This window comes from Octopus sinensis, linkage group LG5 (assembly GCF_006345805.1).
Source record: "Octopus sinensis linkage group LG5, ASM634580v1, whole genome shotgun sequence".
Taxonomy (NCBI): Eukaryota; Metazoa; Mollusca; class Cephalopoda; order Octopoda; family Octopodidae; genus Octopus; species Octopus sinensis.
This window is the reverse complement of record NC_043001.1, coordinates 27755584-27779336: the sequence shown is the minus strand read 5'-3', so window position 1 is coordinate 27779336 and position 23753 is coordinate 27755584. Positions and strand designations below refer to the sequence as shown.

The 23753-nt window shown below is 31.9% G+C and overlaps 1 protein-coding gene across 3 annotated transcripts in view; it reads right to left on the bottom strand.

The window, feature by feature from the left end:
* Positions 1–23753, bottom strand: part of LOC115211865 (ankyrin repeat and KH domain-containing protein mask) — a 123943-nt gene that overhangs the window by 41357 nt on the left and 58833 nt on the right. Inside the window, exons 1-3 of one of the 3 annotated variants that reach the window (XM_029780596.2) lie at positions 15463–15615; positions 5530–5686; positions 32–182 (exon numbers count right to left, since the gene is read on the bottom strand). In XM_029780596.2, coding sequence (XP_029636456.1) covers positions 32–182; positions 5530–5570 — 192 coding nt within the window. In that variant the 5' untranslated portion in view covers positions 5571–5686; positions 15463–15615. Of the gene's footprint in view, positions 1–31; positions 183–5529; positions 5687–14808; positions 14984–15462; positions 15616–23753 lie in introns of those variants that run through there. The other 2 variants (XM_029780598.2, XM_029780595.2) reach the window with 2 other exon arrangements.

Here is a 23753-nt window from a genome sequence, read left to right as displayed (position 1 = left end):
TACAAATAGAAATAAACAATCATGAACTAACCTGAGCCAGTTCATAGTAGCCTGCTGAGCATGCAAGGGATAACAAACTCTCCCCCTCTTCCGTCGTCTCATGAACACTGCTACCTTCTTGTAACATCTTTCTTACTGCAGACACATCGCCATCACTGCATGCTTCCGCTAAAGATCGAGAGCTGCAAAAAAATTTCTAATAATTATTGAAGAACATTACTATTCAAAATACATTTATACTGCTGGCTACCAAAAAGTTACAAGCAAAAGCTGAATTTATTAGTAAGTAAATAAATAAATAAAAGGAAAGCAACTAAATATATACAATATACTCACACTAGAATAACTGAAATTAACTGAATAAAAAAGGAAAAATATTTTACAAAATTGTAAGTATTCATTTTATGTTGTTTAAATAATTTACTAACTTCAGCTAAAATGTATAAGGGTTGAGATACAGGAGATGCATTCGGTAATTATAATCTAATAATGCAGCTTTACATGAATCATGTGGTTTACTGTATTTGTTGCGTGAAGCAATTGTCTCTTCACATAAATGTTATTTCATTAATTGTGATATAGAATCAGAAACTGAAGCAAGCCCATCTTTTCCTCGGTGAATACAACACAATGACTGTATTAAAATTTCAACTTATGATCTGTTGGTCATTAATCTATAATTTCAATGTCTAATTTTGTTAATTATTCAATCACAACAATGTGATTTCAGGATTGCCTCAAAAACAAAAATATAGTGTCTATACAAACAATATGCTGACCACCATTTGGCATAAACATTTCTTAAATGAATATTCCCACACATACAAACACACAACTACCACAGCATTATATAATACTGCATTAAAAGTAGTGCTGCAATTCCTTTGTAAGCATATCAACTGAACTTGGTTTGTATTCCTAATAGGTGTCTCCAAGAGATTCCTGATCAACAAAGTAAATAACGAATGAAAGAGCAATATGTATAGCAGCCACTTTAGGTAATAGCAGAAAATATGGCATACATACAATAATTACTATTTAATTTTTATAAAATTTCTTGATGCTAATACAAAATGATGAAATGAATAATTTCCAAAAGAAAAATTTCTTAAAATTAAATAAAACAAAATGCTCAAACTGTGCATGTGTATGTGCATTTTATTCATTGCCTGCCATCAAGCCTAGTGTAAGCCTTATCCTGCACCTATGTTTACTCTCTCTGCATCTCTCTTTAACTATCCCCCCTTCTCTATGTAATGTGAAGCCCAATTAGAGAAATCAACCAACTTATCAATCAACATTTATAACTGCTATTATTATACAGAGACACAAATGTAGAAGAGTGCTAGCTGTTATATTTTGTTTCAGAAAATTTCTATTAAGAGACTTTATATATTAAAATCACACAGCTTGCACAGAACATTGGCAGCAAATTGTCAGACACTGCTTTCATGACTTGATTTGGTATCCCCAATGACAAAATACTTTCAAACATTCTGGGCTAAACCAAAACCTTCAGCCCTATACAGAAATCAGCATGCCAGGCATTTGCTGATTTGTGTAAAAGATGACCAAGCTAAAATTAAATCAATAAATACTTGAAATAGCACTAGATAAAAATAACAATGTACATAACATGTATATTACAAATGTAGAACAGTGCTAGCTGTAATAATTTGTCTCAGAGCAATTTCACATTAAAAACAATGTTAAAAAAACAGAGCTCATTCAAAATGTTGTCAGCAGATTGCCAGACACCAGAGTTTCAACTTGATTTGATCTCCTCAGTGATTAAAAAACTTGACATTCTGAGATAAGTCAAAACCTTTGTTCTAGGCCAACTAACTTTTGCAAAAATCGGTTTGTTGATTTCTATATCAACAAAGATTTTTTATTTAATTCTATCCAGGAGTGTTGATTACTGAAGAGGCTAAATCATGTAAAAATACCAGTGTCCAATAATCTGTCAATATTCTGGGTAAGATCTGTAGTTTTAACACAAAATCTTTTAAAGATAACTATATACATATACATCTTTAAAAGATTTAATCAAATGTTTGTTTCATACACATATATTAACTTAAAATCTAGATAATTTGTAAAGTGTTCAACATTAATCTAGTTCACCTAGCTCTATATGATGAGGTTCAGCAATCTAAATTACCTGTGTAACTGCCAAGTTTGGTCTGTACTCAAAGATCTTCATCAGCATAGAATAAGAAAGAAATCAACTCCCCAATTTGACTTTTCCTGTATACTACATTAATGCTAAACCAATATATATATGGCAACCAACCACCAAATATTTTAAAATTTGAACACTTTAGATTCACTTTTTAGCAGCAACATTAACACAACCATTAATGCTACAGCAGACAAAAGAGCCAACAATTGCACTACAAGAACTACCAACATCATTGAGACATCTGGCAGCTTCAAAAGCACAACTGCTAATTTTCCTAAGCAGTTTTAAAACTTAGTGTCACATTCCATTAAAGGAACCTGTTAGTACATCACAGAATGATTAAACAGCTAAGCAAAAATCTCCAACATGTTTAGTTGTGCTTAAAAATCTACTCATTACATGAAAAATTGACCAGAGCAACACTAGAACATTTTTACTTAACACAATACACCTCACTAAATAACCCTAATACTCATATGTTGAATGTGCTAAAAATCAGACTTTTATTTGGATAATATAAGTCTTCTACCTCTATATTCTCTACGAGCAAATATTTATATTAACATTTAAAAAGTTTTATTTATATAAGAAATATAAATAACATCCAAACATTCAAAAAACACTTATGAGTCACCACCCATTCCAAAGAATTTTAGTGATCAAGATAAAACTAGAAGTTTAGAAAGAATTAACATAGTGTGTATCAAAAATAAAATAGATATAAAAATTTAAAGCTTGAATCAACTTGCTAATGAGGGAGTCAACTCTATTAAAAATGTGCCATTGTCAAAGTTCTATGTAGTTTAACTACAATCTTCTCAACATATCAGCCTTGAGGCAGTCTACTTAACAAGAGTAAAAGAATTGGCTTGCACCAACCTTACAAAAGTTTGCATATTTTATCAAGCAAGAATCATAGTTCAAATATCAGTACAACATAAAGCTAAAAAATATTGATCAGTTCAAAGCTTTGCAATATGTAAAAATCAAACATTTGTAAACCAAAGCTAGTGAGTTAAAAAATAATGATTCTGTTGTACAATAAGTAACCAAGAGAAGCAGGTTTCAGATCTCATCAGCAGTTTACAAAATATTTTCGAAAAACAAAACGGACAATGGCAGATTCTATACTAATAGATTTACATGACATTTTCTTATATAAAATCTTCTGGGTGTCTAATATATAACTCAATTTACAAAATTAGATCATTCAATTAAAATATGCTTGGTTTCTTTTAGAGTGAAGAACCATTTTTTAATGTATTTACATTCTGAATCCAAATTTTAGATAAAATCTATCAGAAATGTTAATATATTAGGCGCAGGAGTGGCTGTGTGGTAAGTAGCTTGCTAATCAACCACATGGTTCCGGGTTCAGTCCCACTGCGTGGCACCTTGGGCAAGTGTCTTCTACTATAGCCCCGGGCCAACCAAAGCCTTGTGAGTGGATTTGGTAGATGGAAACTTAAAGAAGCCCATCGTATATATGTATATGCGTGTGTGTGTCTGTGTTTGTCCCCCTAGCATTGCTTGACAACCGATGCTGGTGTGTTTATGTCCCCGTTACTTAGCGGTTCGGCAAAAGAGACCGATAGAATAAGTACTGGGCTTACAAAAGAATAAGTCCCGGGGTCGAGTTGCTCGATTAAAGGCGGTGCTCCAGCATGGCCGCAGTCAAATGACTGAAACAAGTAAAAGAGTAAAAGAGAATATGCACCATTCACCTTTTCAACCAACTCCTATATACCAAATATTACCTTTCTATAAGCACTGGACATCTCTAAAATGTTGTGCTATTTTGTTGGTGTGTTCTATGGACTGGTGAAAAGCAGTGCCCATGACCATTTGCAGGGCTTCTAAGATTGACAGCAGAAGTTCCAAAATTCATGAGAAAGCAATGCAACTTGAGTGAACTTCAGACTAGGTTAACTGCTTGTAAGAAACCAACTAAAGGAGCAGATTGTGCTGTAGTTAAACTGGACAATAGATTAAGTCTACTGTCCAAAAATGTACAATCCACTCAGAAGGGCATCCACAATTTCTCTTTAAAAACTAGTTGTATGCACAAGACTAACACCAAAAGTGTCATGCAGAGATTGATTTTAGAACCACTTGATTCAAATCAAATTTCTTAACTACAAAGTTAGAATGCTTGAAAGTTAAAAATCTAAATAAGAAAAATCTGCTTTTAAACAGAGGGTTCAGAATCTGAAATTATTCAATACACATACATCTTGCATAAATCAATTTTTTCACATGTTCTATCTCTTTAACAATTCTCTAAATTTCTTTTTATGTATCATTTTTATATGTCACAGAAATAAAGAATTGCATTGTCAATCCTTTCAGTATTAGCAACAAAACTTCCATGTTCTTTAAATTGTAAATAATTTTTAAAACATACAATTCAACAAGTATACATTCTCATTATTTTTAGTATCATAATGCAGGGATGCTCATTTTTACATAGATAGCAGTTTATCATATATAATCACTAACCCAAATTTATAAACCGTATGTTCACGCACATCAGTACAATGGTCAAAATTCCACAGAAGAAATTAACTTACTACAGGAGATGGAATTTTTTCAACTTGAATCAGACATGTCAGTACTTTAGTATTATTATCTTAAAATTCCTACCTAGAGTTTTCTCAACTATTATGCCTAAATACACAATTATAATAATAGCTTTAATTTATTGATTTTTATAACAGCTCTAACTTATTGGTTTTTTTATAGCAGCTCTCATTTATTGGTATTTAATAATGTCATTTTGGACTCAAGTCACAATATATTAAAGAGCATATTATTTTAAAGATATAAAAAGTAGTCAACTATGGTGAAACTGAACCAGAAAGACAAAAGACCTTCTCTGATGCTCTATTTAGGCTAATATACCACCAAGGCATATAGCCTAAAGGTTAGGGTGTTGCACACACCATCACTAGATAAATGGGTTTGATTCCAAGACCAGGAGTGCAATGTCTTCTTGAGCAAAACACCTTGCTCTTAGGGTGGGTGAGTGACAGAATCATTGATATGTCAAAAGAGATGCATTATGGTATCTACATTCTGAGTTCAAATCCCACCTGCCTAGAGAAGGCAATGGGAAACCACTCCAGTATTCATCATACATCTAGTTATGGTAGCCATGGTTCCAGTAATCTACTTAACCGTGGCAGGGAAGAATACATGCTCTCCCAGGTCATATAGGGAGTACTGGAGAAGGTTCACATGCAAGGATTTGCCCAAGACTAGACTACCAATAGATAAACACACATACACACACACATACATATTCAATTAAATCTTTATCTAAAACAAGAAAACTATAACTTTACCCTTCTTCACTTGTCGACTCGCCTGGCTGTTCAGCTTTCATTCTATGAAGTGCAGCCGCTGCTTCATCAAGTGCACAACTAACAGAAGAAGTCAGCTTTTTTAAAACATCAGGGTCAGTTAGAACTTTTCCATCAGAAGTGGACAGTTTCCCAATTCCTATAATATAGAATCAAAAGTTTATTTTTTTTAATTGAATTTTTGAAAAAATACACATAAATAAATATGATGATTTATGAAGAAGAGATGAAATTTTGTAAATTAACCTGATGATTTGCAATACTCATTAAAAGAACAAGAAAATTAAAATGAAAAATACCAACCAGTCAGAAAGTTCATTATTTACTATTCTAAACCAGTGACTCTCATTAATAAAGAAAATGATAATAGAAACGGTGTGAGATTCTTAAGACTTTTAATCAATACTAGATATAGAAAAAATTCTCAATAATACAGTTTTCATAGACCCCAGCAGAATCCAAACAAATAACATATAACAAATTATATAAAGTAAACAAAGGAGTTGAATATTAACTGAATACTGTTATATTTTAAAATAGCATTAATGCTTATAAATCTGGAATTCTGCAAAAGGAAAAAAAAATTACTCTAAGATGAAATTCCCTGAAAGTTGAAAGGAAAATCTTTGATCAATGATCTCCCCCCACCCAACTACCAAAAACAAAATAAAAAATTAGGCAGAAGTATTCTAAATACATAATTACCACCCATTAAAAAATTTGCTATAGCTTTCATAAAAGTTTTTTTTTTTTTTTTTACAATTATCATTATCTTAAAATATTTGAAAATTTGTGGTTTAATATTTTTATATAAACTAGTAAAATATTCTTTAGAGCTTCCAAAAATGAGGAAAACAAAATTTCCTAAATTTAATGAAAAACCACTTCAAAATTAAACTGAAAACCATTTTTTCTTCAATGTATTTTACAAGCTTAATGGAATAACATTTCCAATACACACACATACTTGCTTTTATCAAACAGATGCCCTTTATTAGTATGCATAAAGTCTCCCCACAACAGTCACTGTAGGAATACTATATGAATACAAAATTAGGAAAAGTGACAGTTTGTGAAAATATGCTACAGAATACATTTTGGAAATACCTTTTATCAAGAAGTAGGCCACATGAGACAAGGCTCATAGGTGGGCCACTCTACTAAAAAGGAATTCAAGGTAATTTTTTCATTGATGTGACATTCAGAAAACCTGCAGTTTGCTCATAAGTGTTATTAGATCCTATGGTAAAGAACTAAGAAGTCATTGAAATGTTGATACAATTGAATTATTGTATGAAATTATACATTTAATTCAATATTACACCTTAGTCTAAATTCTCTAAACTGAACATGGCTATAGTTTCTTATACATATCCAAATGGTTCAAAATCAGTTTTAGACCATCAGCCACCTACTTTATAAAGAAGTTGAATGAATTTACAGAGAATTTTTCAAGAAATAATAATGATGTCTATTAACCAGTAAGGGTTCACAAAAACACTGGGGAATAATGATAAAAAGTGTGTGTGTAAAATAGTAGGGAAATTTAGAGTAATAGAGTAAAGAAAAAAAAATTAGAGTCCTTGTTAATAGAATTACTTGCAAAATCTGCTTGAGTACTAACAAATGATTCAGGTTATGAAAGAATAAGAGCTGGCACAAAATATACAGAATAAGCAAATTCAATGATAGTGTAAAGAGATTTTCAGATTTTTTTTTCTCTCCATAAATAAATTTAATTCATCAATTAAATTTTAGATTTCAATGAATTTGATATTAGATATAAGTATCAATTTGAGACAGAAAAAGAAACAAGCTCATCTGATGGGATTTGAGTCACTTTATCAAATGTTTGATATCATCAGAAGTTTATTTATAATTTGACTTGTTAATACAATCATCAACCATGGTAGGATACCTTCTTATGCTTGACAATAGTAAAGCTTGTTCTAAGTGAGATTTGGAGAGAAAGATAATACAAAATAGCAAAAACAAATTATATTGAATTAGCAGATAGAATGGCAAGCATTCTAGTGTGAAGTAAGTAATGCAGTCAGTTACAAAGTGGTCTGGGTTTAAGTCACATTAATGGTCCTGTTACATTTTTACTGTCTCAAACTAATTTTCAGAATGTTTAACAGCAAAAAATTTCATTCCTTGTTCCATTTTCAGTAACCATATTTTCAATGTGGATAATGAAAATTAAAACTTTAACAGCTTTCAAATTTTCAAAGTAGTTCAAGTTAAATGGATTTTGTACATAACATTTTTTAGATTTTCTATCACAATTTATGAACTCCAGCATTGTTGGTTAGAGGTTTCCAATGGTTCACTGCCTTTCTAACAGTGAGAGTAACAGGGAAGTGCCAATAACTTGGTGCAAAGACCTTGATTCTTGCAAAGAACTTTGTTTTAAGAGCATCAGTTTTACAACAAAGTTTACCAGCCAAAGTTACATTTAATATATACAACGGGCTTCCACAGCTTCCACCTACCAAATTCCACTCACTAGATAGTGATCAAACCATAGCTATGGTAGAAGAAATTTGCCTAAAGAACAGTGTAGAAAAAAAAATCATTAAAATATTGATATAATCGAATCATGGTATGAAATTAATTTATGTTTTGGACTAATTCTCAAAGTTGAATATGATTCAAGTGTACCACACTGGAACAAATTAGGTTAAATCTGATTTTTAGGAGTATAGTTCTGTTTCATGCAGCAAGAGGATTGAATGTCCTTCCTCATATTGGTTATTTTAATATGAACACTAACGAAACTGTTTTGTTTCAGAATTTTTTAAAGAAAAGAATCCATATGACAGATATAAAACAGAAGTTCATCAATGAAAGAACCAAGTAATAGATTTGTCGAGCCAAAACTGTCCAAATTCAAATTTTTAAATTGTATTTTTTTCTTCAATGTACTTAGGTAAGCAGGTTGGGGTGGGTGCACAAACACATACAAAAGCTAGTAAAGAATAAAAGAGATGCCCATATTTAGCTCAAATTAAAATAAAAAAATTAAGTCAGATTATTAGTCATGGGGGAGAAAAAAAAACCTACTTAACTGAAACATAATCCAGTCATATTTTATTTATAATAGTCAAATCACCTTGTTTTCACTTTTCACCCAAATATCTAATGAATAATGACAGAGAAAGCTAGCCAAAGCTGTTCTTATAACCAAGTAAAACAAAGTAGTGGCTGATATTTAAAGAAAAAATTAAAATAAGGGTAAGTGCTAAAGGAAAAATGTTTTTTAGATTCTTCTGTAAGTTAAAATGGGATGAATAAGAAAACTATGCCCTTGACACTTCCACTATCTTTTTTCAAGGATTCACTGTCATTACAGACATACATGTGTGTGTGTGTGTGTGTATCATCAGCAACATCCGTTTTCCATGCTGGAATGGGTTAGAGGTTTGACCAGAATTGGCAAGCTGGAGAGCTGTATGAGGTTCATCAGTGTTCATGTACAACAGAGTATAAGTGTCTTGAGAGAAAAATTGAGCATAAGATGGCATCAGATGTGGTGTGCAAGAGAGATGAATGCCCTGGTATGGTCATGTGATGCATTTGGATGAAGACAGTTGTGTAAAGTGATCTCTGTGGAGGGAACCTGTGGAAGAGGTAGACCCAGGAAGACACGGAATGAGATGGTGAAACATGGTATTCGAATGTTATCATTCAAAGGGATGACAAGTGATCATGAAGTGAAACTGTAGTTGTGGTTGAGACCAGTGCCACATACAAGGCACCCACCACATACTCAGAGTGGCTGGCATTAGGAAGGGTATCCCACCATAGAAACCAAGCCAAATTCAGACTGGAACCTGGTGCAGTTCTCTGGCTTACTAGTTCCAGTCAAGCCATCTAATCCATACCAGCATGGAAAGCAAATGTTAAATGATGATGATTAGGATGATCACACACACACACACACACACAAACAAACACACACCTATAGCTAAAATTTACTATTTATACCAAAATATCAATTTTATTAATGAAAACTTCATTCAATAAGTCTTAAAGACATGTAATGTTATTTACTAATGAACATAACCTTAAAAGCATATTAACCACTGAAAATGTAATTCACTTATGAAAGAAGCAAAACTGTAATGCAAGCATGTGTGCATGTATGTTTGCATGTGCAATAAATCATTATTAAACATTTATCTTTTTAAAAATACTGTATCACATGAATATTTATTTATCAAATTGTTAAATACTTTTAGAATTATATCTGCCTCGAATAAAAATCAAATTAAACTTCTAAATTGCAAGGACAGATACATATAAACTAATTTTCAAAATAGACCCAACTTTCAACACCCTAAAAACAAACAATTGTAGCCACAACAACAATAAAGCATAATTCTGAAATATCTATCTACTACAAATACCCTGAACTGAACTTGGACTTAAATACAATAGCAGCCAATGACGACCACAGACTCTCAAAATAACAAGCAAAACACCACAGTCAGATTATTTTTAAAACAAAAAGAGAAAATGCTTAAAATTTATATCTTGGAAAAGAGAAGAAATAAACAATGAATAGAACTAAAAATAAGCATAAAACAGTTTTGGTAATACTACAAATAAATAAAATCATTTCATCCATACAAATATTCAAGAAATGACAAAACAACAGTGATGACCATTACTCTCCAAATGTAAAATGCCATATGGAGAGTGAAGAATGTGCACATACTCACTTAAATAACAATTTGTTACAGCAAGAGCACCAAACTTTCATTGGCAAAGGGACAACTCCTGTAATGAGGTATAGATCTCTTGACTGTGATGTCATTTACAACATTAACATAAGGTGACAACATTGAAGGATAGAGTCATGTCTCTTAGTTTTTAGCAAATAGGCTAGGAAAGGAGCCAAACTTATTTTAATTTTCAATAGCTTATTTTTACAGAGACATTTCAAGGTTTATTCACTGAACTATTTCAACAGTAATATTCAACATAACTGCTACAAAAAGGTCTGCGATATGGTGAAATCTATTTTCACAATACTAATTATGCAAAATTACTATAAAAGTACAACTTATTGCTAAGCATTTCATATACAACATTAAGAAAAGGAAACTTAATATCGCTAACATTATTCTGATAGTTAAATCTGGTCAAAACCTTATAGCACCTGCCTACCAGCCACTGCTTGCAATTTTATCATTGGTACTTATCTCTCTCTCTCTCATTCATTTAATGTGGCTGTAAGCAAATTTCATATAGAGACATAGTTCAATGCTGCAGACAAGAACAACATACAACTGAATATTTCAAATATTTGCCAAGACATAGAAGATTAAATAAGAAATCCCATTTTTGTTAAGACAGTTTTGTAAATCCAAATGATTTAATGAATTGTTGAAATAAGTGTTAATAGATTATATCCTATTTTATATTTATCCTTCCAGCAATGTTTTGAGTCACTAAAACATAAATGTATATAAGTACAAGACACAGCAGGGTCATAAAGAAGTTCACTTCACAATCATGTAGTTTCAAATTCGGTGGCACCTTGAACAAGAAGCCACTGAAGGGCATATTCTCATGAGTGTGTGTGTTTAGCATATCTAAGCATGCATGGGTGTGTCTATACCAGTTTTGACTTAACAGTACAATAAACAGAGTCCAATAAAATAAGCACTGTATTTGATATGATTGGCTAGACCCTCGAAGGTGTTGCCCCAGTATAGTCATGTTCCAATGACCAAAACCTGTAAAAGAGTATATCACCAAGTATATTAGTGTTTTGTGTATGTGAACTAGAATGGTCAAATAAAGCATCTAAATTATGCAAATTATATATCATATTCTAACTTCTTTTACTAAATGCCTATACATGTATGAGAAAGAAAGAAAGACAAAGAGATTATTCATCTTCTATATGTGTGCTCTACTCAGACCTTTGAAATAACAGCTATTATAAACTCAATTATACAATTTAAGTGTAATCAACCAGCATTGTATTACATCCATTTTTCTGTGCTTGCATGGTTGGACAGATCTTCAATAATTAATGACCCTAACTAATTATTTCATTGTTGCATTGACAAATTACTTCATTCCACTTAATTACATGCTTCAGTTCACCTAAATGAAAGATAATCCCAATATGATTTTGTATTTGGATTTAGAAGGGGCATATAACAATAAATGACACTTTGAAAAAAGTCAAAAGACAAATCATTCACATTTCACAGCTTTCAAACATCTGGATTAATGTAACCAAAATACCTTAATTTTCCAAGTCTAAGTTCATCTAAAGACTATGAGCAGTTACTTAAATTGCTCAGACTAACAAACACAAAAGAAAAAAAACACTAATTTGAAAAAGAAATTTAAAAAACAACTGATTAGAAAACCAAAGTATAAATTTTCCATTCGAGATTATCCAAGACATTTTTGGGAATATATATATATGAATCCCACCCAAAAAGAACACTATGTAGAACAATGAAGGGTATTCTGTAATTTCTGATATGATAGACCTAAAGATCACTCCGAACATTTGTTTTTACGTTGTTACACAAACAAGGCCTTCTACAAAATGTTCAAATTGGCTTATCTCTGCATGGAAAAATACATTAAAAATATAATTATAGCTTTAATCAAATCTGTTAACCTAATTACATTTAATGGCACTTTAAACAAACAGTTGTTAAATTGATTCCAAACCTTTTGTTTGTGACTGGGTTTATTTTTATACAATGAGTAATCAAAATGAAATGGAGAATCTAGAAGTTTACTAAAATATATAAACTTATACTTCTCAAAGAAAGGTTTTAGGGAAGGTTAAAATATTGCCTTAAAGTTTTTGAAACTGAAATTTTATTGAAAAGGAAGTTATATAATTTTTACATACATTTATATAATCTAAGATTTTAAAAAGTGCAAATTCTTAAACACTTATCAAAAATCCATTTTAGCTTCCTTTACTCTTCAAAGCATAATTCACCTAATATGAAAAATAGAGCACATCATTACAAGTCAATATTAAGTGTAATGTCAGCGACATGGTTTGAACCCTCAATCACTGGATCAATGAGCAAACTAAAATTACAGGATAGTCACTATGAAAACAAATAATGGGCAACATCTGTTGGTTAAAAAGTGTCATAAGCTAACAGTCAAGATTATCTACATAGCAGAATCAATCAGCTTAACGGAATAAGAGATTGTAAGATGTGTGCCAAGAACAGAGAAGTTTTTTAAATAAAAAGAAAGGACTGTTAACTCCATGCTAATATTTAAAAGAAAAAATTTTAAACACTGACAATAACTATGAAGACATTTCAGAAATCCACGAGAATTCTTTGACAAATTACAACTTTCGTACTTTTCAAAATTTATAACCACTGACAGCCTAATAGAATGCAACAACCTGTATATCAACAAGATGCCTATCTCAATACTTTAACATGTTTACATCTGTTGCTGTTTAGCCCCAGGCCAGTTCTGATCGGTGAGGCCTGAGGTAAGATATTTTTGTCACGATTATTCCGTATTTTACAGACTTATGCAATATCTTTTTTTTTTTTTTTGCTATTTCTAACAAGGCGTGAGATAAGGCAGATGCTCCCTCACTAAAAATTTTACATCTATTTTTTTTTCTCTGACGGTGTGGTAAATTACTAAATTAGACGCTTTTACGAAATTTTCTAAATTCTTTCAGTTTCACGTATTATATTCACGCAAATATTTAAACAAATCTAGATAAATACAAAGAAAAGGATTCTTTCGTTCATAATAAACAAAGTCAATTACTAAACCACTTCTAACTCAGAGAAAAGAAAATAGCAAACTGTAATGTTGGCAATGTGAATATATCCTTAAAAATACATAAGATGGTTAATCTGAATATTAGATAAGTTTTATTAGTTCACACGTGAAGATGAACTTGAGCTGTTCATATCAAAAGTAAATTCACCATCATGAATAAACAGTTAGTAATAAATTAATCACCGATCAATACTTAATGAGTAATATGATATAATACGTAAGTTCGGAGAGAAAACGTATAGTAAATAACTCGACAGAAATATAACATTCTTATCCAAAAAAAAAAACCAGCAATTATTAAAAATGATATATTTTTGAAAAGCACTGACAGAGTTATTAAAAAAAAAAAAAGTGAAATTTAATCTATAATCCAGTTTATTTCTATCAGAAGAAAAAAAAAAAAAAGAGAATACTCCATTCTCAAAAAGAGCAGACAAACATCTAATCAAAAGAATCAACACGTATATACATTCGAAGCGAAGTTTGTCTACTCCAAATGAAACACATCAAGATTTAACTCCACGGATTATACAACATTAAAAATTTAATTGCAGGATGATATCAAGAAAATCTCAGTCTAAAGAGTTTAGTTAAAACTATTTTATATGAAATCATGACAAATGCCAAGTCCACCAACGTAATTGCCATGATGAATTTAAAATAGCATCGTAAAGTTACAATATTTAACAAATGAAAAAGTTCGAGAATCGGGAGTTGTAAATGAAAATTAAGGGGAGGACGGCCAGTGTACAAAATCTATATATCCGAACTGATAGATCACATCGACTGATCGGTAGATATAGAATTTAATTAGTTGGACAAAATTAGCTGCTGCTGGTTGGTAATGCCCAGCTAGTTCCACTTTTTAGACAAGCATTATTTGTTTCGCGTTTTTTGCTTTTATTTTTCATAAGAGGTTGCATACAAGAGGGAGAGAAATCAACCAAGATGTTCAAGAAAAATAGATTAACATAATCGAACTTAATCAATAATGTTTAACAAGTGTTAGGAGAAACGTATGAAAACCTGTTAAAGATATGAAACCTCGTCGAGAGAAATTAGAAAATCAGACCCAAATGTCATACCCGATTATTAGTTTGAAAAGGTTTCTGCAACGTTTAATATTCTATTCATAAGTGAATTCAGAAACCCAAGTCACATGCACAACCAATTAGCTAGAATTTTACACAAAGAAACAAAATACTAAAAGATCAATAAAAGGTTTGATCCAATTTCTAACAGAGAAACAAAATGAAAACGAAAAATATAAGCTAAAAATAAAGACCAAATAATATTGAGACATTGCAACGAAATTAGGAAAACAAAAAAAACTTGAGCGTATCAAATACACTGAAAGGTCAGTGACTGATGAGAAAGCTTAGAAATGAGAAAAAGAACATTAAAACAAGGATAATAAATGTTTTAATGAATAATTACAAAGGGACGCACCTTCCGTAGGCAGTAGTTATCACACTGATGGTAAATGTCCGACATTGAGCAGCTCAAGACTTCTATCAAAACGTTATAAGAAAAAAAAAGTGTTGCAGAGACAACGAAGAGTAATCGAGAGATCTACTTGTGGAGAAATAAAACAGGCTTAGACGCATGTGTACGGGAAGGATAAAAGTTGCAAAATGTAAACTGTTAAATGGGAAAATTGTTGAGACACCATAGTCGTGTATTTAAGTGAATGACACAGAGCGAAGGTGGCGGAGCACGTACCAACCAATCGAACATAGTGGACAAGTGCGAGACCACTAAGAGGCCAAGGTTAAATATTGTTTAAAGTTTGAAAAAAAACAGCTTTAACAGATTTATTTCTGTTTGGAAAAATGCAAATGCAATTAATTCTATGCGAAAATAACACGACTAAACGTAAGGAGTTATGAGAGAGAGAACGTCATTTAAACACACATACACACACACACACACACACAGACAGACATCCGCGAAATGAGCAAAAAAAATAAGCAATCGACAACACAAGGTAACGCGCTTGACACAATGAATGTGAAGTAATTTCACAAATATGAATCGAAGATAAGAAATAAATGATCTAAAATAAAGGATGTCTGAGAGCTAAATGAAATCAGCCAGTCTTACCAGACAGTCACGCTTGTGTTTCATGGCAATATGGCGGCAATTACAGGAAATGTACCTATTTACGACTGCCGTAAAATTGGATAACGTCCGACTTAACGCAGAATATTTTTACACTTTTCGATTTTCACTCTTCCTTTTCATTTTCGAAATAAAAATTAAAAAAAAAACATTTTCGAATAAACATACGCAGTAAGTACTGGTCTTTGAAAGAAAGGGTCAAATGGAATAAAACGACCAAAAAATTTTATTTAAGTGAAAATGTAAAGAGCATCAGTTCTGGGTTATCTCCCCTGATTCAATGCGTTTGAATCTCGGGGTGGGGAAAGTAAAAGGCTTGCTTTACACGTACTGCCTTGCCAAAGTTTGTGACTGCAGAATAATTCGACTCAATTACAAACAAAATGAATTTACGAAACTGAAATGGAAATTACTAGCTATGACAGTTATTTCCCCGACACATTATTATTAGTAGCTGGCATTTTAATTATATTTTTGTTTTATTTTTTTCTGCTCCAACACATCAATAGTGAAACATATTTTGATAGTGACGACGCTAGACGGGACTTAGTGCCATGTCAGCTACTTCACAACATCGTACAAGAGGCATCACTTAATCGTGTCCTTATTTTGTGTGTATACACAAATATTATGGATTATGGCCATCTTTTTTTCGTTTTGAGAGGATGAATATATTTAATTCCCGAATAATACAGCAGAACATCTGCACTAATGACAATATTTTGACCATATAAAGAGAAAGTAAATCAACTAAAATATCCACTAAATATATTCGAGATTTCTTCAATAACCGAGGATTATGACTCAGTCTTATTTAACGATCACGTATCGGTCGGTATAAAACCCCTTTAGCACGCTCAGCTATTAACAGTGAGGTGTTAAAAGAATAACATTCACATACGTAGTAATAGTTTCAGTACGTTTCTTCCCAGTGTAATAATAGTTTATTTGCAGTTATGTCCGTACAAAACCAACTGTTCCATTAACAAAAGCAAAACAGGACCATTGGTGTGTGTGTGTGTGTGTATATATATATATATATATATATATATATACATAAATATTTGTGTGTGTGTGTGTGTTTAAAGGATGTAAACCTATAAAGAAAACATCGTAACGAGATAGCAGTCAGGCCACCAGAAGGAAATTCCATAAACTTGGAACAAAATTCCTGAATTCTAAAAAAGTATTCGCACGTCACGCTAACGCAAAAATTTTATTAAATAAAAATAACGAAGGTAACACATAGCATCGAAAGCTCGATACAGGTTTGTAAAAACCCACAATTTCTAAAGTTATTTACTTAACAACAATTAAATGATACAAGAATTTTTAGTCTCAAAACTTCTAATTTTATAAAAATTCAAGGATGCTCAATTTGCATTCGTTTCAACCTGAACACACACAAAAAGTTGACTATATCTAATAAAAACAAGAATAAACTGTAAACAAACTAATCTAAAGGAGCAAAAATAATTCAAGATACTTCCACATATAACATATAAATGGTTTCTAAGGTGGTCCCAGAGAAGCCTTAAAAGTAGCATCTACAAATCCATCAATTCCCACCTGACCAAGTGACGAATTGGTAAAATTGTTTGAGCATTAGAAAGTGAGTTCAAATCCCACAGAAGTCAATTTTGTCTTTCATCACTTAGAGTTATTTAAAAAAAAAAAGCACATATTTGGGACTGAATGCCTTCTATTTGTTCTGGTTCAAATTCTGCTGTGGTCTACCCACCAACCAATTTATCACTACCATTTGGCACAATGGTTACTTTTAGCAAAATCCTCTCCGTTGTAAGCATTTGGGTCAAGTCACTTGTTAGGGGACACCTTCCTTTTTCTCACTCATCAGTCTTGGAGGCCCTACAAAAAGGTCATACAGCTAAAAGATAAAAAATGTTCATTCTTTTCCAATGAAATGAAATCAGCCAAGACCTTACATCCTTACATTAAGTTGCAATAACTTCAACCTCAAACAGAATGGCATACATTTTGGGAGGGCATTTAGTCAACTGATTTGATACTTAATAATGAGTTTGTATTACAAAATTGACTAAAGTGGAGTCAGAACTCAGAACAAAGGGGGGGGGGCATAAATACAGACGTGAAATAATAAAATCTGAAGCTTAATACTATATATTTGTCTACTATATATTTAATCATTGTCAGTCTTCCTGTGTATATATAGTAATATACATAAAATTGCAGCTTCACTAGATTTCTGATTCTGCATCCTAGATTTTAATAAGAGATCACACATAATCAAAGACTAAATTTCCACTATCCATTCATTCAATAAAATTATTATAAATATTAATGAAAGTAAAATAGGTTTAAGGAGTGGCTGAGTGGTTAAGAAGTTTGCTTCTCAACCACGTAGCTTTAAGTTCAATCCTACTATGCAGCACCTTTGGCAAATGTCTTCTGCTGTAACCCTGGACCAATTAAAGATTTGTGAGGGTATTTAGGAGACAGAAACTGAAAGAAGCGTATGCAAGACAATTTTTGTGCATGAATGGCTAAACCAACAATTTATTAGACAACTTGTTAAGAAATAAGCAGCTTTACCATGTTTTCAGTATTGCACTATTTGTAGACTCAGTACACAGCTCAGTCTATTTAACTTTAAAAAAAACTCACAGCTTTGGCATGCAAATTATTGCCACAATGTTTTGAATTTATCATACATTATCTGAAAGCTTCAAGATTTCAATGATATGATAGTTTATTTTTAGAATGATATTGCAGGGTAGGTGCAAGAGGTCAGATCTTGCCAATTTGAACATAAAACAGAACATTTGAGCCAGAAATGACCAGTTTAAATGCTTATGGGTTAAACAGAGGGAGCACTTTGAATTGTATGAGTGTGCCATTGGCTTGCAGCACTATTCAACATCTTCAGTGGTTATAGGCTACAGAGGATTACACTCTGCCAAGCTAACTGGCTCTTGATATCTTACATGAAATCGAAATTCATTGATATTTGTCCCAATGGCTTATGGAGGTACAAAGGGATGTCATGAATGTGCTAAACTACCAGCCACAAGTACACTGATCAAAAATGGCATTCAATATTGTACCTCTGAGGAAGGAACATATTAGCTTTTGTCTGGATAACTGCTAGCAAAAAAATATTAAAATTGTTGCAAGTTTGTAAATGATCACAACTGCGTATACCATTATAGTCATTCAAGCATAACAGAAGTGGATGTAAAATGTGATGGGTGAGATAAGAGAATAATTTACAAGATTAAATCGACAGACAAAATTCGGAAATTCCAAACCATTCCAGTCATTAAATAATATGCTATTTTATAATATAAGATTAGCAACTGTTCGAATGGAAAATGCAAATATTTCAAGAAAATATGGAATAGATACCTTAACTCTTTCAGTGCATAACCCACTCCACAATGACCCAATATTGTTATTCTCTTGTGAGCAGACTGCTCAACAGTTTGCTGTTTTATATGTGACAAAGTTTCATGCAAAATATCAAACAGCTTTAGAATAAAGAATACTGCCAAATTTTTTTCAAGTATAACATGGGCAGCAATGGCTGGTAGAAGATAGAATATTGGAAAGCATCTATGCCAGAAGAATGTCAATGAAGAACAGCCCCAATATCTGAAGGAAGATACTTAAATAATGCTTGAAGGAAGGTGGAGGCCACAGCATTTCAGGACAGCAACATAGTCTGAAGGACGACAATGTAGAACAGAAAATATGGCTCAAGAAATAGCAATGCATAAAGTAGGTACCATACAACTGTAAAAATTACTAAAAGAGGACAATATTATCCAATGGATAACAGTAACGTAGTATGAAGTAAAGCAAATATGATCCAAAGAAAAGTTGCTGGATAAACATGAGCAAATGAAAGTTGCCAAAGTATGACTTGATCTGGTGGTCTCAGAGGTGGGAGTTATTGAATAGGAAAAATAATATAACAGAAAACTTTAAAAGCTGATGGAAAGATGAATTTAATATAAATGAAGGAAAAAAAGTGCATTTCTCAAAATATATAGAAAAAATATCAAGAAAACATTGTCTCACAATGTTTGAGTTAATAGAAGCTGGAAGTACTTACCTTTGAGAAACATAATCAAAAATAGAAATTTACCACCAAATTTTAAGTCATATCTCTCCCTATACTTTTTCTATTGCTACTATAGTGGTTTCTGCTTGTCTGAAATAACAAGCTGCTTACCACCTCCATCCAGACCCATCTAATGCTTCTCCTCCTTTGTAAACTGCTACACAAACCAAACCCACCAGTTCTGTGAAATTCCCTCTCCACCCATGATTTTTTTTTTTCCAAAGAGAGCTTCTACAAAGTAATTTAACCTGCTAGAACTAGTTGTTAAATCTCCATCAAATCCTGCTGTATCATCCTAAAGAGGAAGACCACAGTAGATCATGTAATCTTAGCTGCATTATCTGAGAAAGATAGGATGGACATAGCTAGAACACCCTTCATCATAAGCATGCTCAATCATGTAGATGTGGGGTTAAACTACAACAACCAACTCAAGTACACACTGAACATACATTGATCTAACCAGCCTGGAGGAGCTTTCCAAAGTCATGGATACTACCCTTTTTGTACTAAAAAATTAAAATAACTAAAATGCTATTTTAGAAAATCCATTTTTTCTGCCTGTTTACTCTCAATAATCAAACAACCCTATTGACTTCCTGGCTTTACAAAGCAATCATGAGAAGAAAAAGTCCATCAAAATGGATACTGTATGTGTGCACTCAATTTATTAGCAACAAAATTAAGCCCACCCATCTATGTTTGAAAGGGATATACAAAGATGAGATGGTCAATGGATAGAATATCTTCAATTACAGGTCCACTCAATGACAAATGACCTTGAGTTAACACCTGAGCAAAAGTAAACTAACCATCTTTTATAGTCAATTTAAGTTTTCAGTTTTGTCCCACACAGTAAATTACTCTACTACTCACACTTCATTAAGTCTTTATTTGTAAACAGTTTTATAACAGAGGTTATTAAAATAGTAAATACATAAAACATTTCAGCATGTTTTTTTTTCCTCGAGATGTTATTTCAAAAAAAGGAAGAAAAGAGTAGAGTTTAGAAAAACCAATTATAACCAGTAGTTAAAAAGGAATAAAGAAAACACAATGTACTCAGATTTTTCTCAATCATACTTTCTCTTCTGTACACCTGAGGCATTAAAATGATGCAGAAAAACGGTTAAGAAGCAAGATGGCGTGTGTAAAGTGCTTTATAGCATTATATTTCAAGCAGTGCTTTTAATTTCACATCTCAAAGGTTCAGTTTCCTTTTCATCCCTTTGAGATGAATAAATTAAACACTAGCAATATATTGGAGACAAAGCATGATCTTTCTTCTATAGCCAAATCCTATTTTTTAAAACCAAAGCATCATCTTTATCTAAGAGAGAGAATATTAAGGTCGGTCAGTTTTGTTTGTTTCTCTATGCAAGTATGGGTTAGATGAATATCTTATTCAGACATTGTTTCACAGCTAGATGCCCTTCCTGTTGCTTATCTTACTCCATACATCGTTGAAGATGCAAGGCCAGTAACCATCGACAAAGGAAATTACAGTAACATCAGTGCCCAGAACCCAGTGAGTTTCAGAAGCGCAAATAACTTCAGACAGAAATTCACATCAGGTTTTGGCTTTATAAGAATTCAGTTCAGAGGTTTCTGTCATTTGCATATTAAGAAAGATTCCTGACATTAACAAAACATCCACAGCTTGTGAGAAATATAATCATCAACATCTTTAACATCCGTTTTCCAAGCTGAATGATTTAAAAGGGAATGGCAATCTAGAGGACTGCACCAAACTCTGTTTGACAAAGTCTGCTTTGATATAATTTTTGTAGTTGAATGCCCTTCCTAATGCCAACCACTTAAATTGTATCGGATGCCTTTTACATGGCGCCAGCACTAGTGAGGTTACCAACTAACTTGCAAGACAAGACCCTTTCAACTGATAGGGTAGTAGTATTGAGGGAGGTGGCTTTATACAAGGTGATAAGAGACTAAAGTATGATAGAAGAACAGATGTTTTGCTTGTGGAGATATATAGTCAAATGAATTAATCACAGTACACTGACTGTAAAAGAGACATACCAAAACACTGTTAGACATTTATTCTTACAACTGGCCATTTTTGTCTGCATAATAATCTTTCTTAAACTTGGTAACAATGATCTTTCATATTAGATTGAGATCTTTGATATTTAAATGGAAGAAACATGCAAAACAGTGATATTCATAGCAAAATCTCAGGAAGAATTTAAACACCATGTAACATATGAAACTCAATGCTGTAGAGCATCGAGTCTAGATTTCAACTCCACTATCAGAAGTTCGTAACATATAGGCTGAATTTTTTTTTTTAAATACATATTTCCATTTTCACATAAATATTTCTATCCATTGTGCTTTCTAAATCACTGACATTTTATTCTGATGAAAATGATCTTAAGCTTGAAAAAGTATCCTAAAAATAGAAATTTGAAGAGGGTTAGGGAGCAGTTGAAGAGAGCTTATACTTCATTCCATTTTATTATGATGGTCTGCTGAAAAATTAGAGAATTATATTTGGTGGAAAGGTCAAGTCTATTAACACAGTTGATTGACATTTTATTTAGGAAAGGAAGAAGAGTTGGGCTCTATGAGGTTTCTAACAACCCAATAGTAAATATTAAAAAAAAATTTAAGACATGCAATGAAACAAGCTTCAGTCCTTGGAACCTTTTTCTTTGACATTCATTCTTCACTGATGAGATATCTCCATAGTCTGGTTCATTGAGAAATGTGTTAGGTTATATGATTGTGTAATTAACTAATGCAATATTAAACTTAAACTCATTATTCAAATATGTGTGCTAAAAAAAAATGCTGGATCCTAGGTTTGGTGAAAACAACCTTTTTACAGTTATGAAAATATTTCACAAAGTAAAATGTTCTCATGTACAATATGTGACATAAAAATAAAATCCCTAAGTCTAAATTTTATGAGAGAGAATTATAAAACTATCAGCAATACAAAAGACATAAATACTATTGTATTTCTGATGATTCATAATACATTTTGGTTTTTGGTACCTCAAATCACTAAAGTTATACAAAATCAAATAACAAGTAGCTACATTGTCACAGGTTAAGTGATAAATTGGTATTATACTAATAGCAATACATGTTCAATCTGGCAGTGATTCTTAACTTCTAAGAGACTTGTTGAATTGTATTTATTATAAAAGAATGCAGTTCAAAGTTTTAAGCATCAGGAATGTAAACTGACAAGTGTTTCATTAGCTGCAATGTTGAGCTAAAATTATGACATGATTCCAGATAAAGCTACTGGATACAACTTTATATCCTGCTACGAATCATAAATCAAAATCATTGCATTATAATGACTAATATTAAAGCTATTGTGACACAGTATACCTAAACTAACAAAATATTTTGTCAGTTTACGATTTTATAGGAGGTCAACTTAAAGAAGAAGTAATAAATATAAATGAAATTAAAGAATGAACCACAAATTTATTCAACGTTGAATATGACTGTGAGAAATCACATTCAATGATAAAAATAACTCAAAATTAACATAATAAAAAGGAAAATTTGTAAAATCAATTTGAAACTAGAGCATCAATTAAAAAGTTTTGTTGGAGATCAAAACAGGTTTAAATTTCTTGTAGACATAAATGTTGGTTACACAATGTCCCCTACATCACAAATTATACATGCAAAGATTCATTAAGCATACACTGAATTATTTCTGAAAACTAGAACCATCAGTATTTAAACTATGTGGAAAGAATTTTCAAAGTCAGGATGGCTTGGTTTTTCATGAGTTTTAGGTATTCCACATTTTTTTCTCCCTATTCTCAAAACTAGGTGGTTCTATAGCATAGTATCTGTCCAGACAATATCTTTCATAATCTGCTTTATTCTCCATCAACTACAATCAACCAGCAGCCTACAACACATTATCAATTAATATTAATCGTCCATTTATAATCATCTTATTGATTTTTATTTAGTAAGAACTTTGTGACTTCACTGACAGGAACATCATGCCTCAAAAATATTGTATGGCCTAAATGTCATATTAGGAGAAAATCCCTTCATTTACAATAGAGGAAGATGTTCCCCAATACCATTACATTCCACTGCTTTCAGTATGTGAAAAGTTGGATACACGGTGCTTGTAAATAATAGGTGTTTAACAACGTTGAAGTAT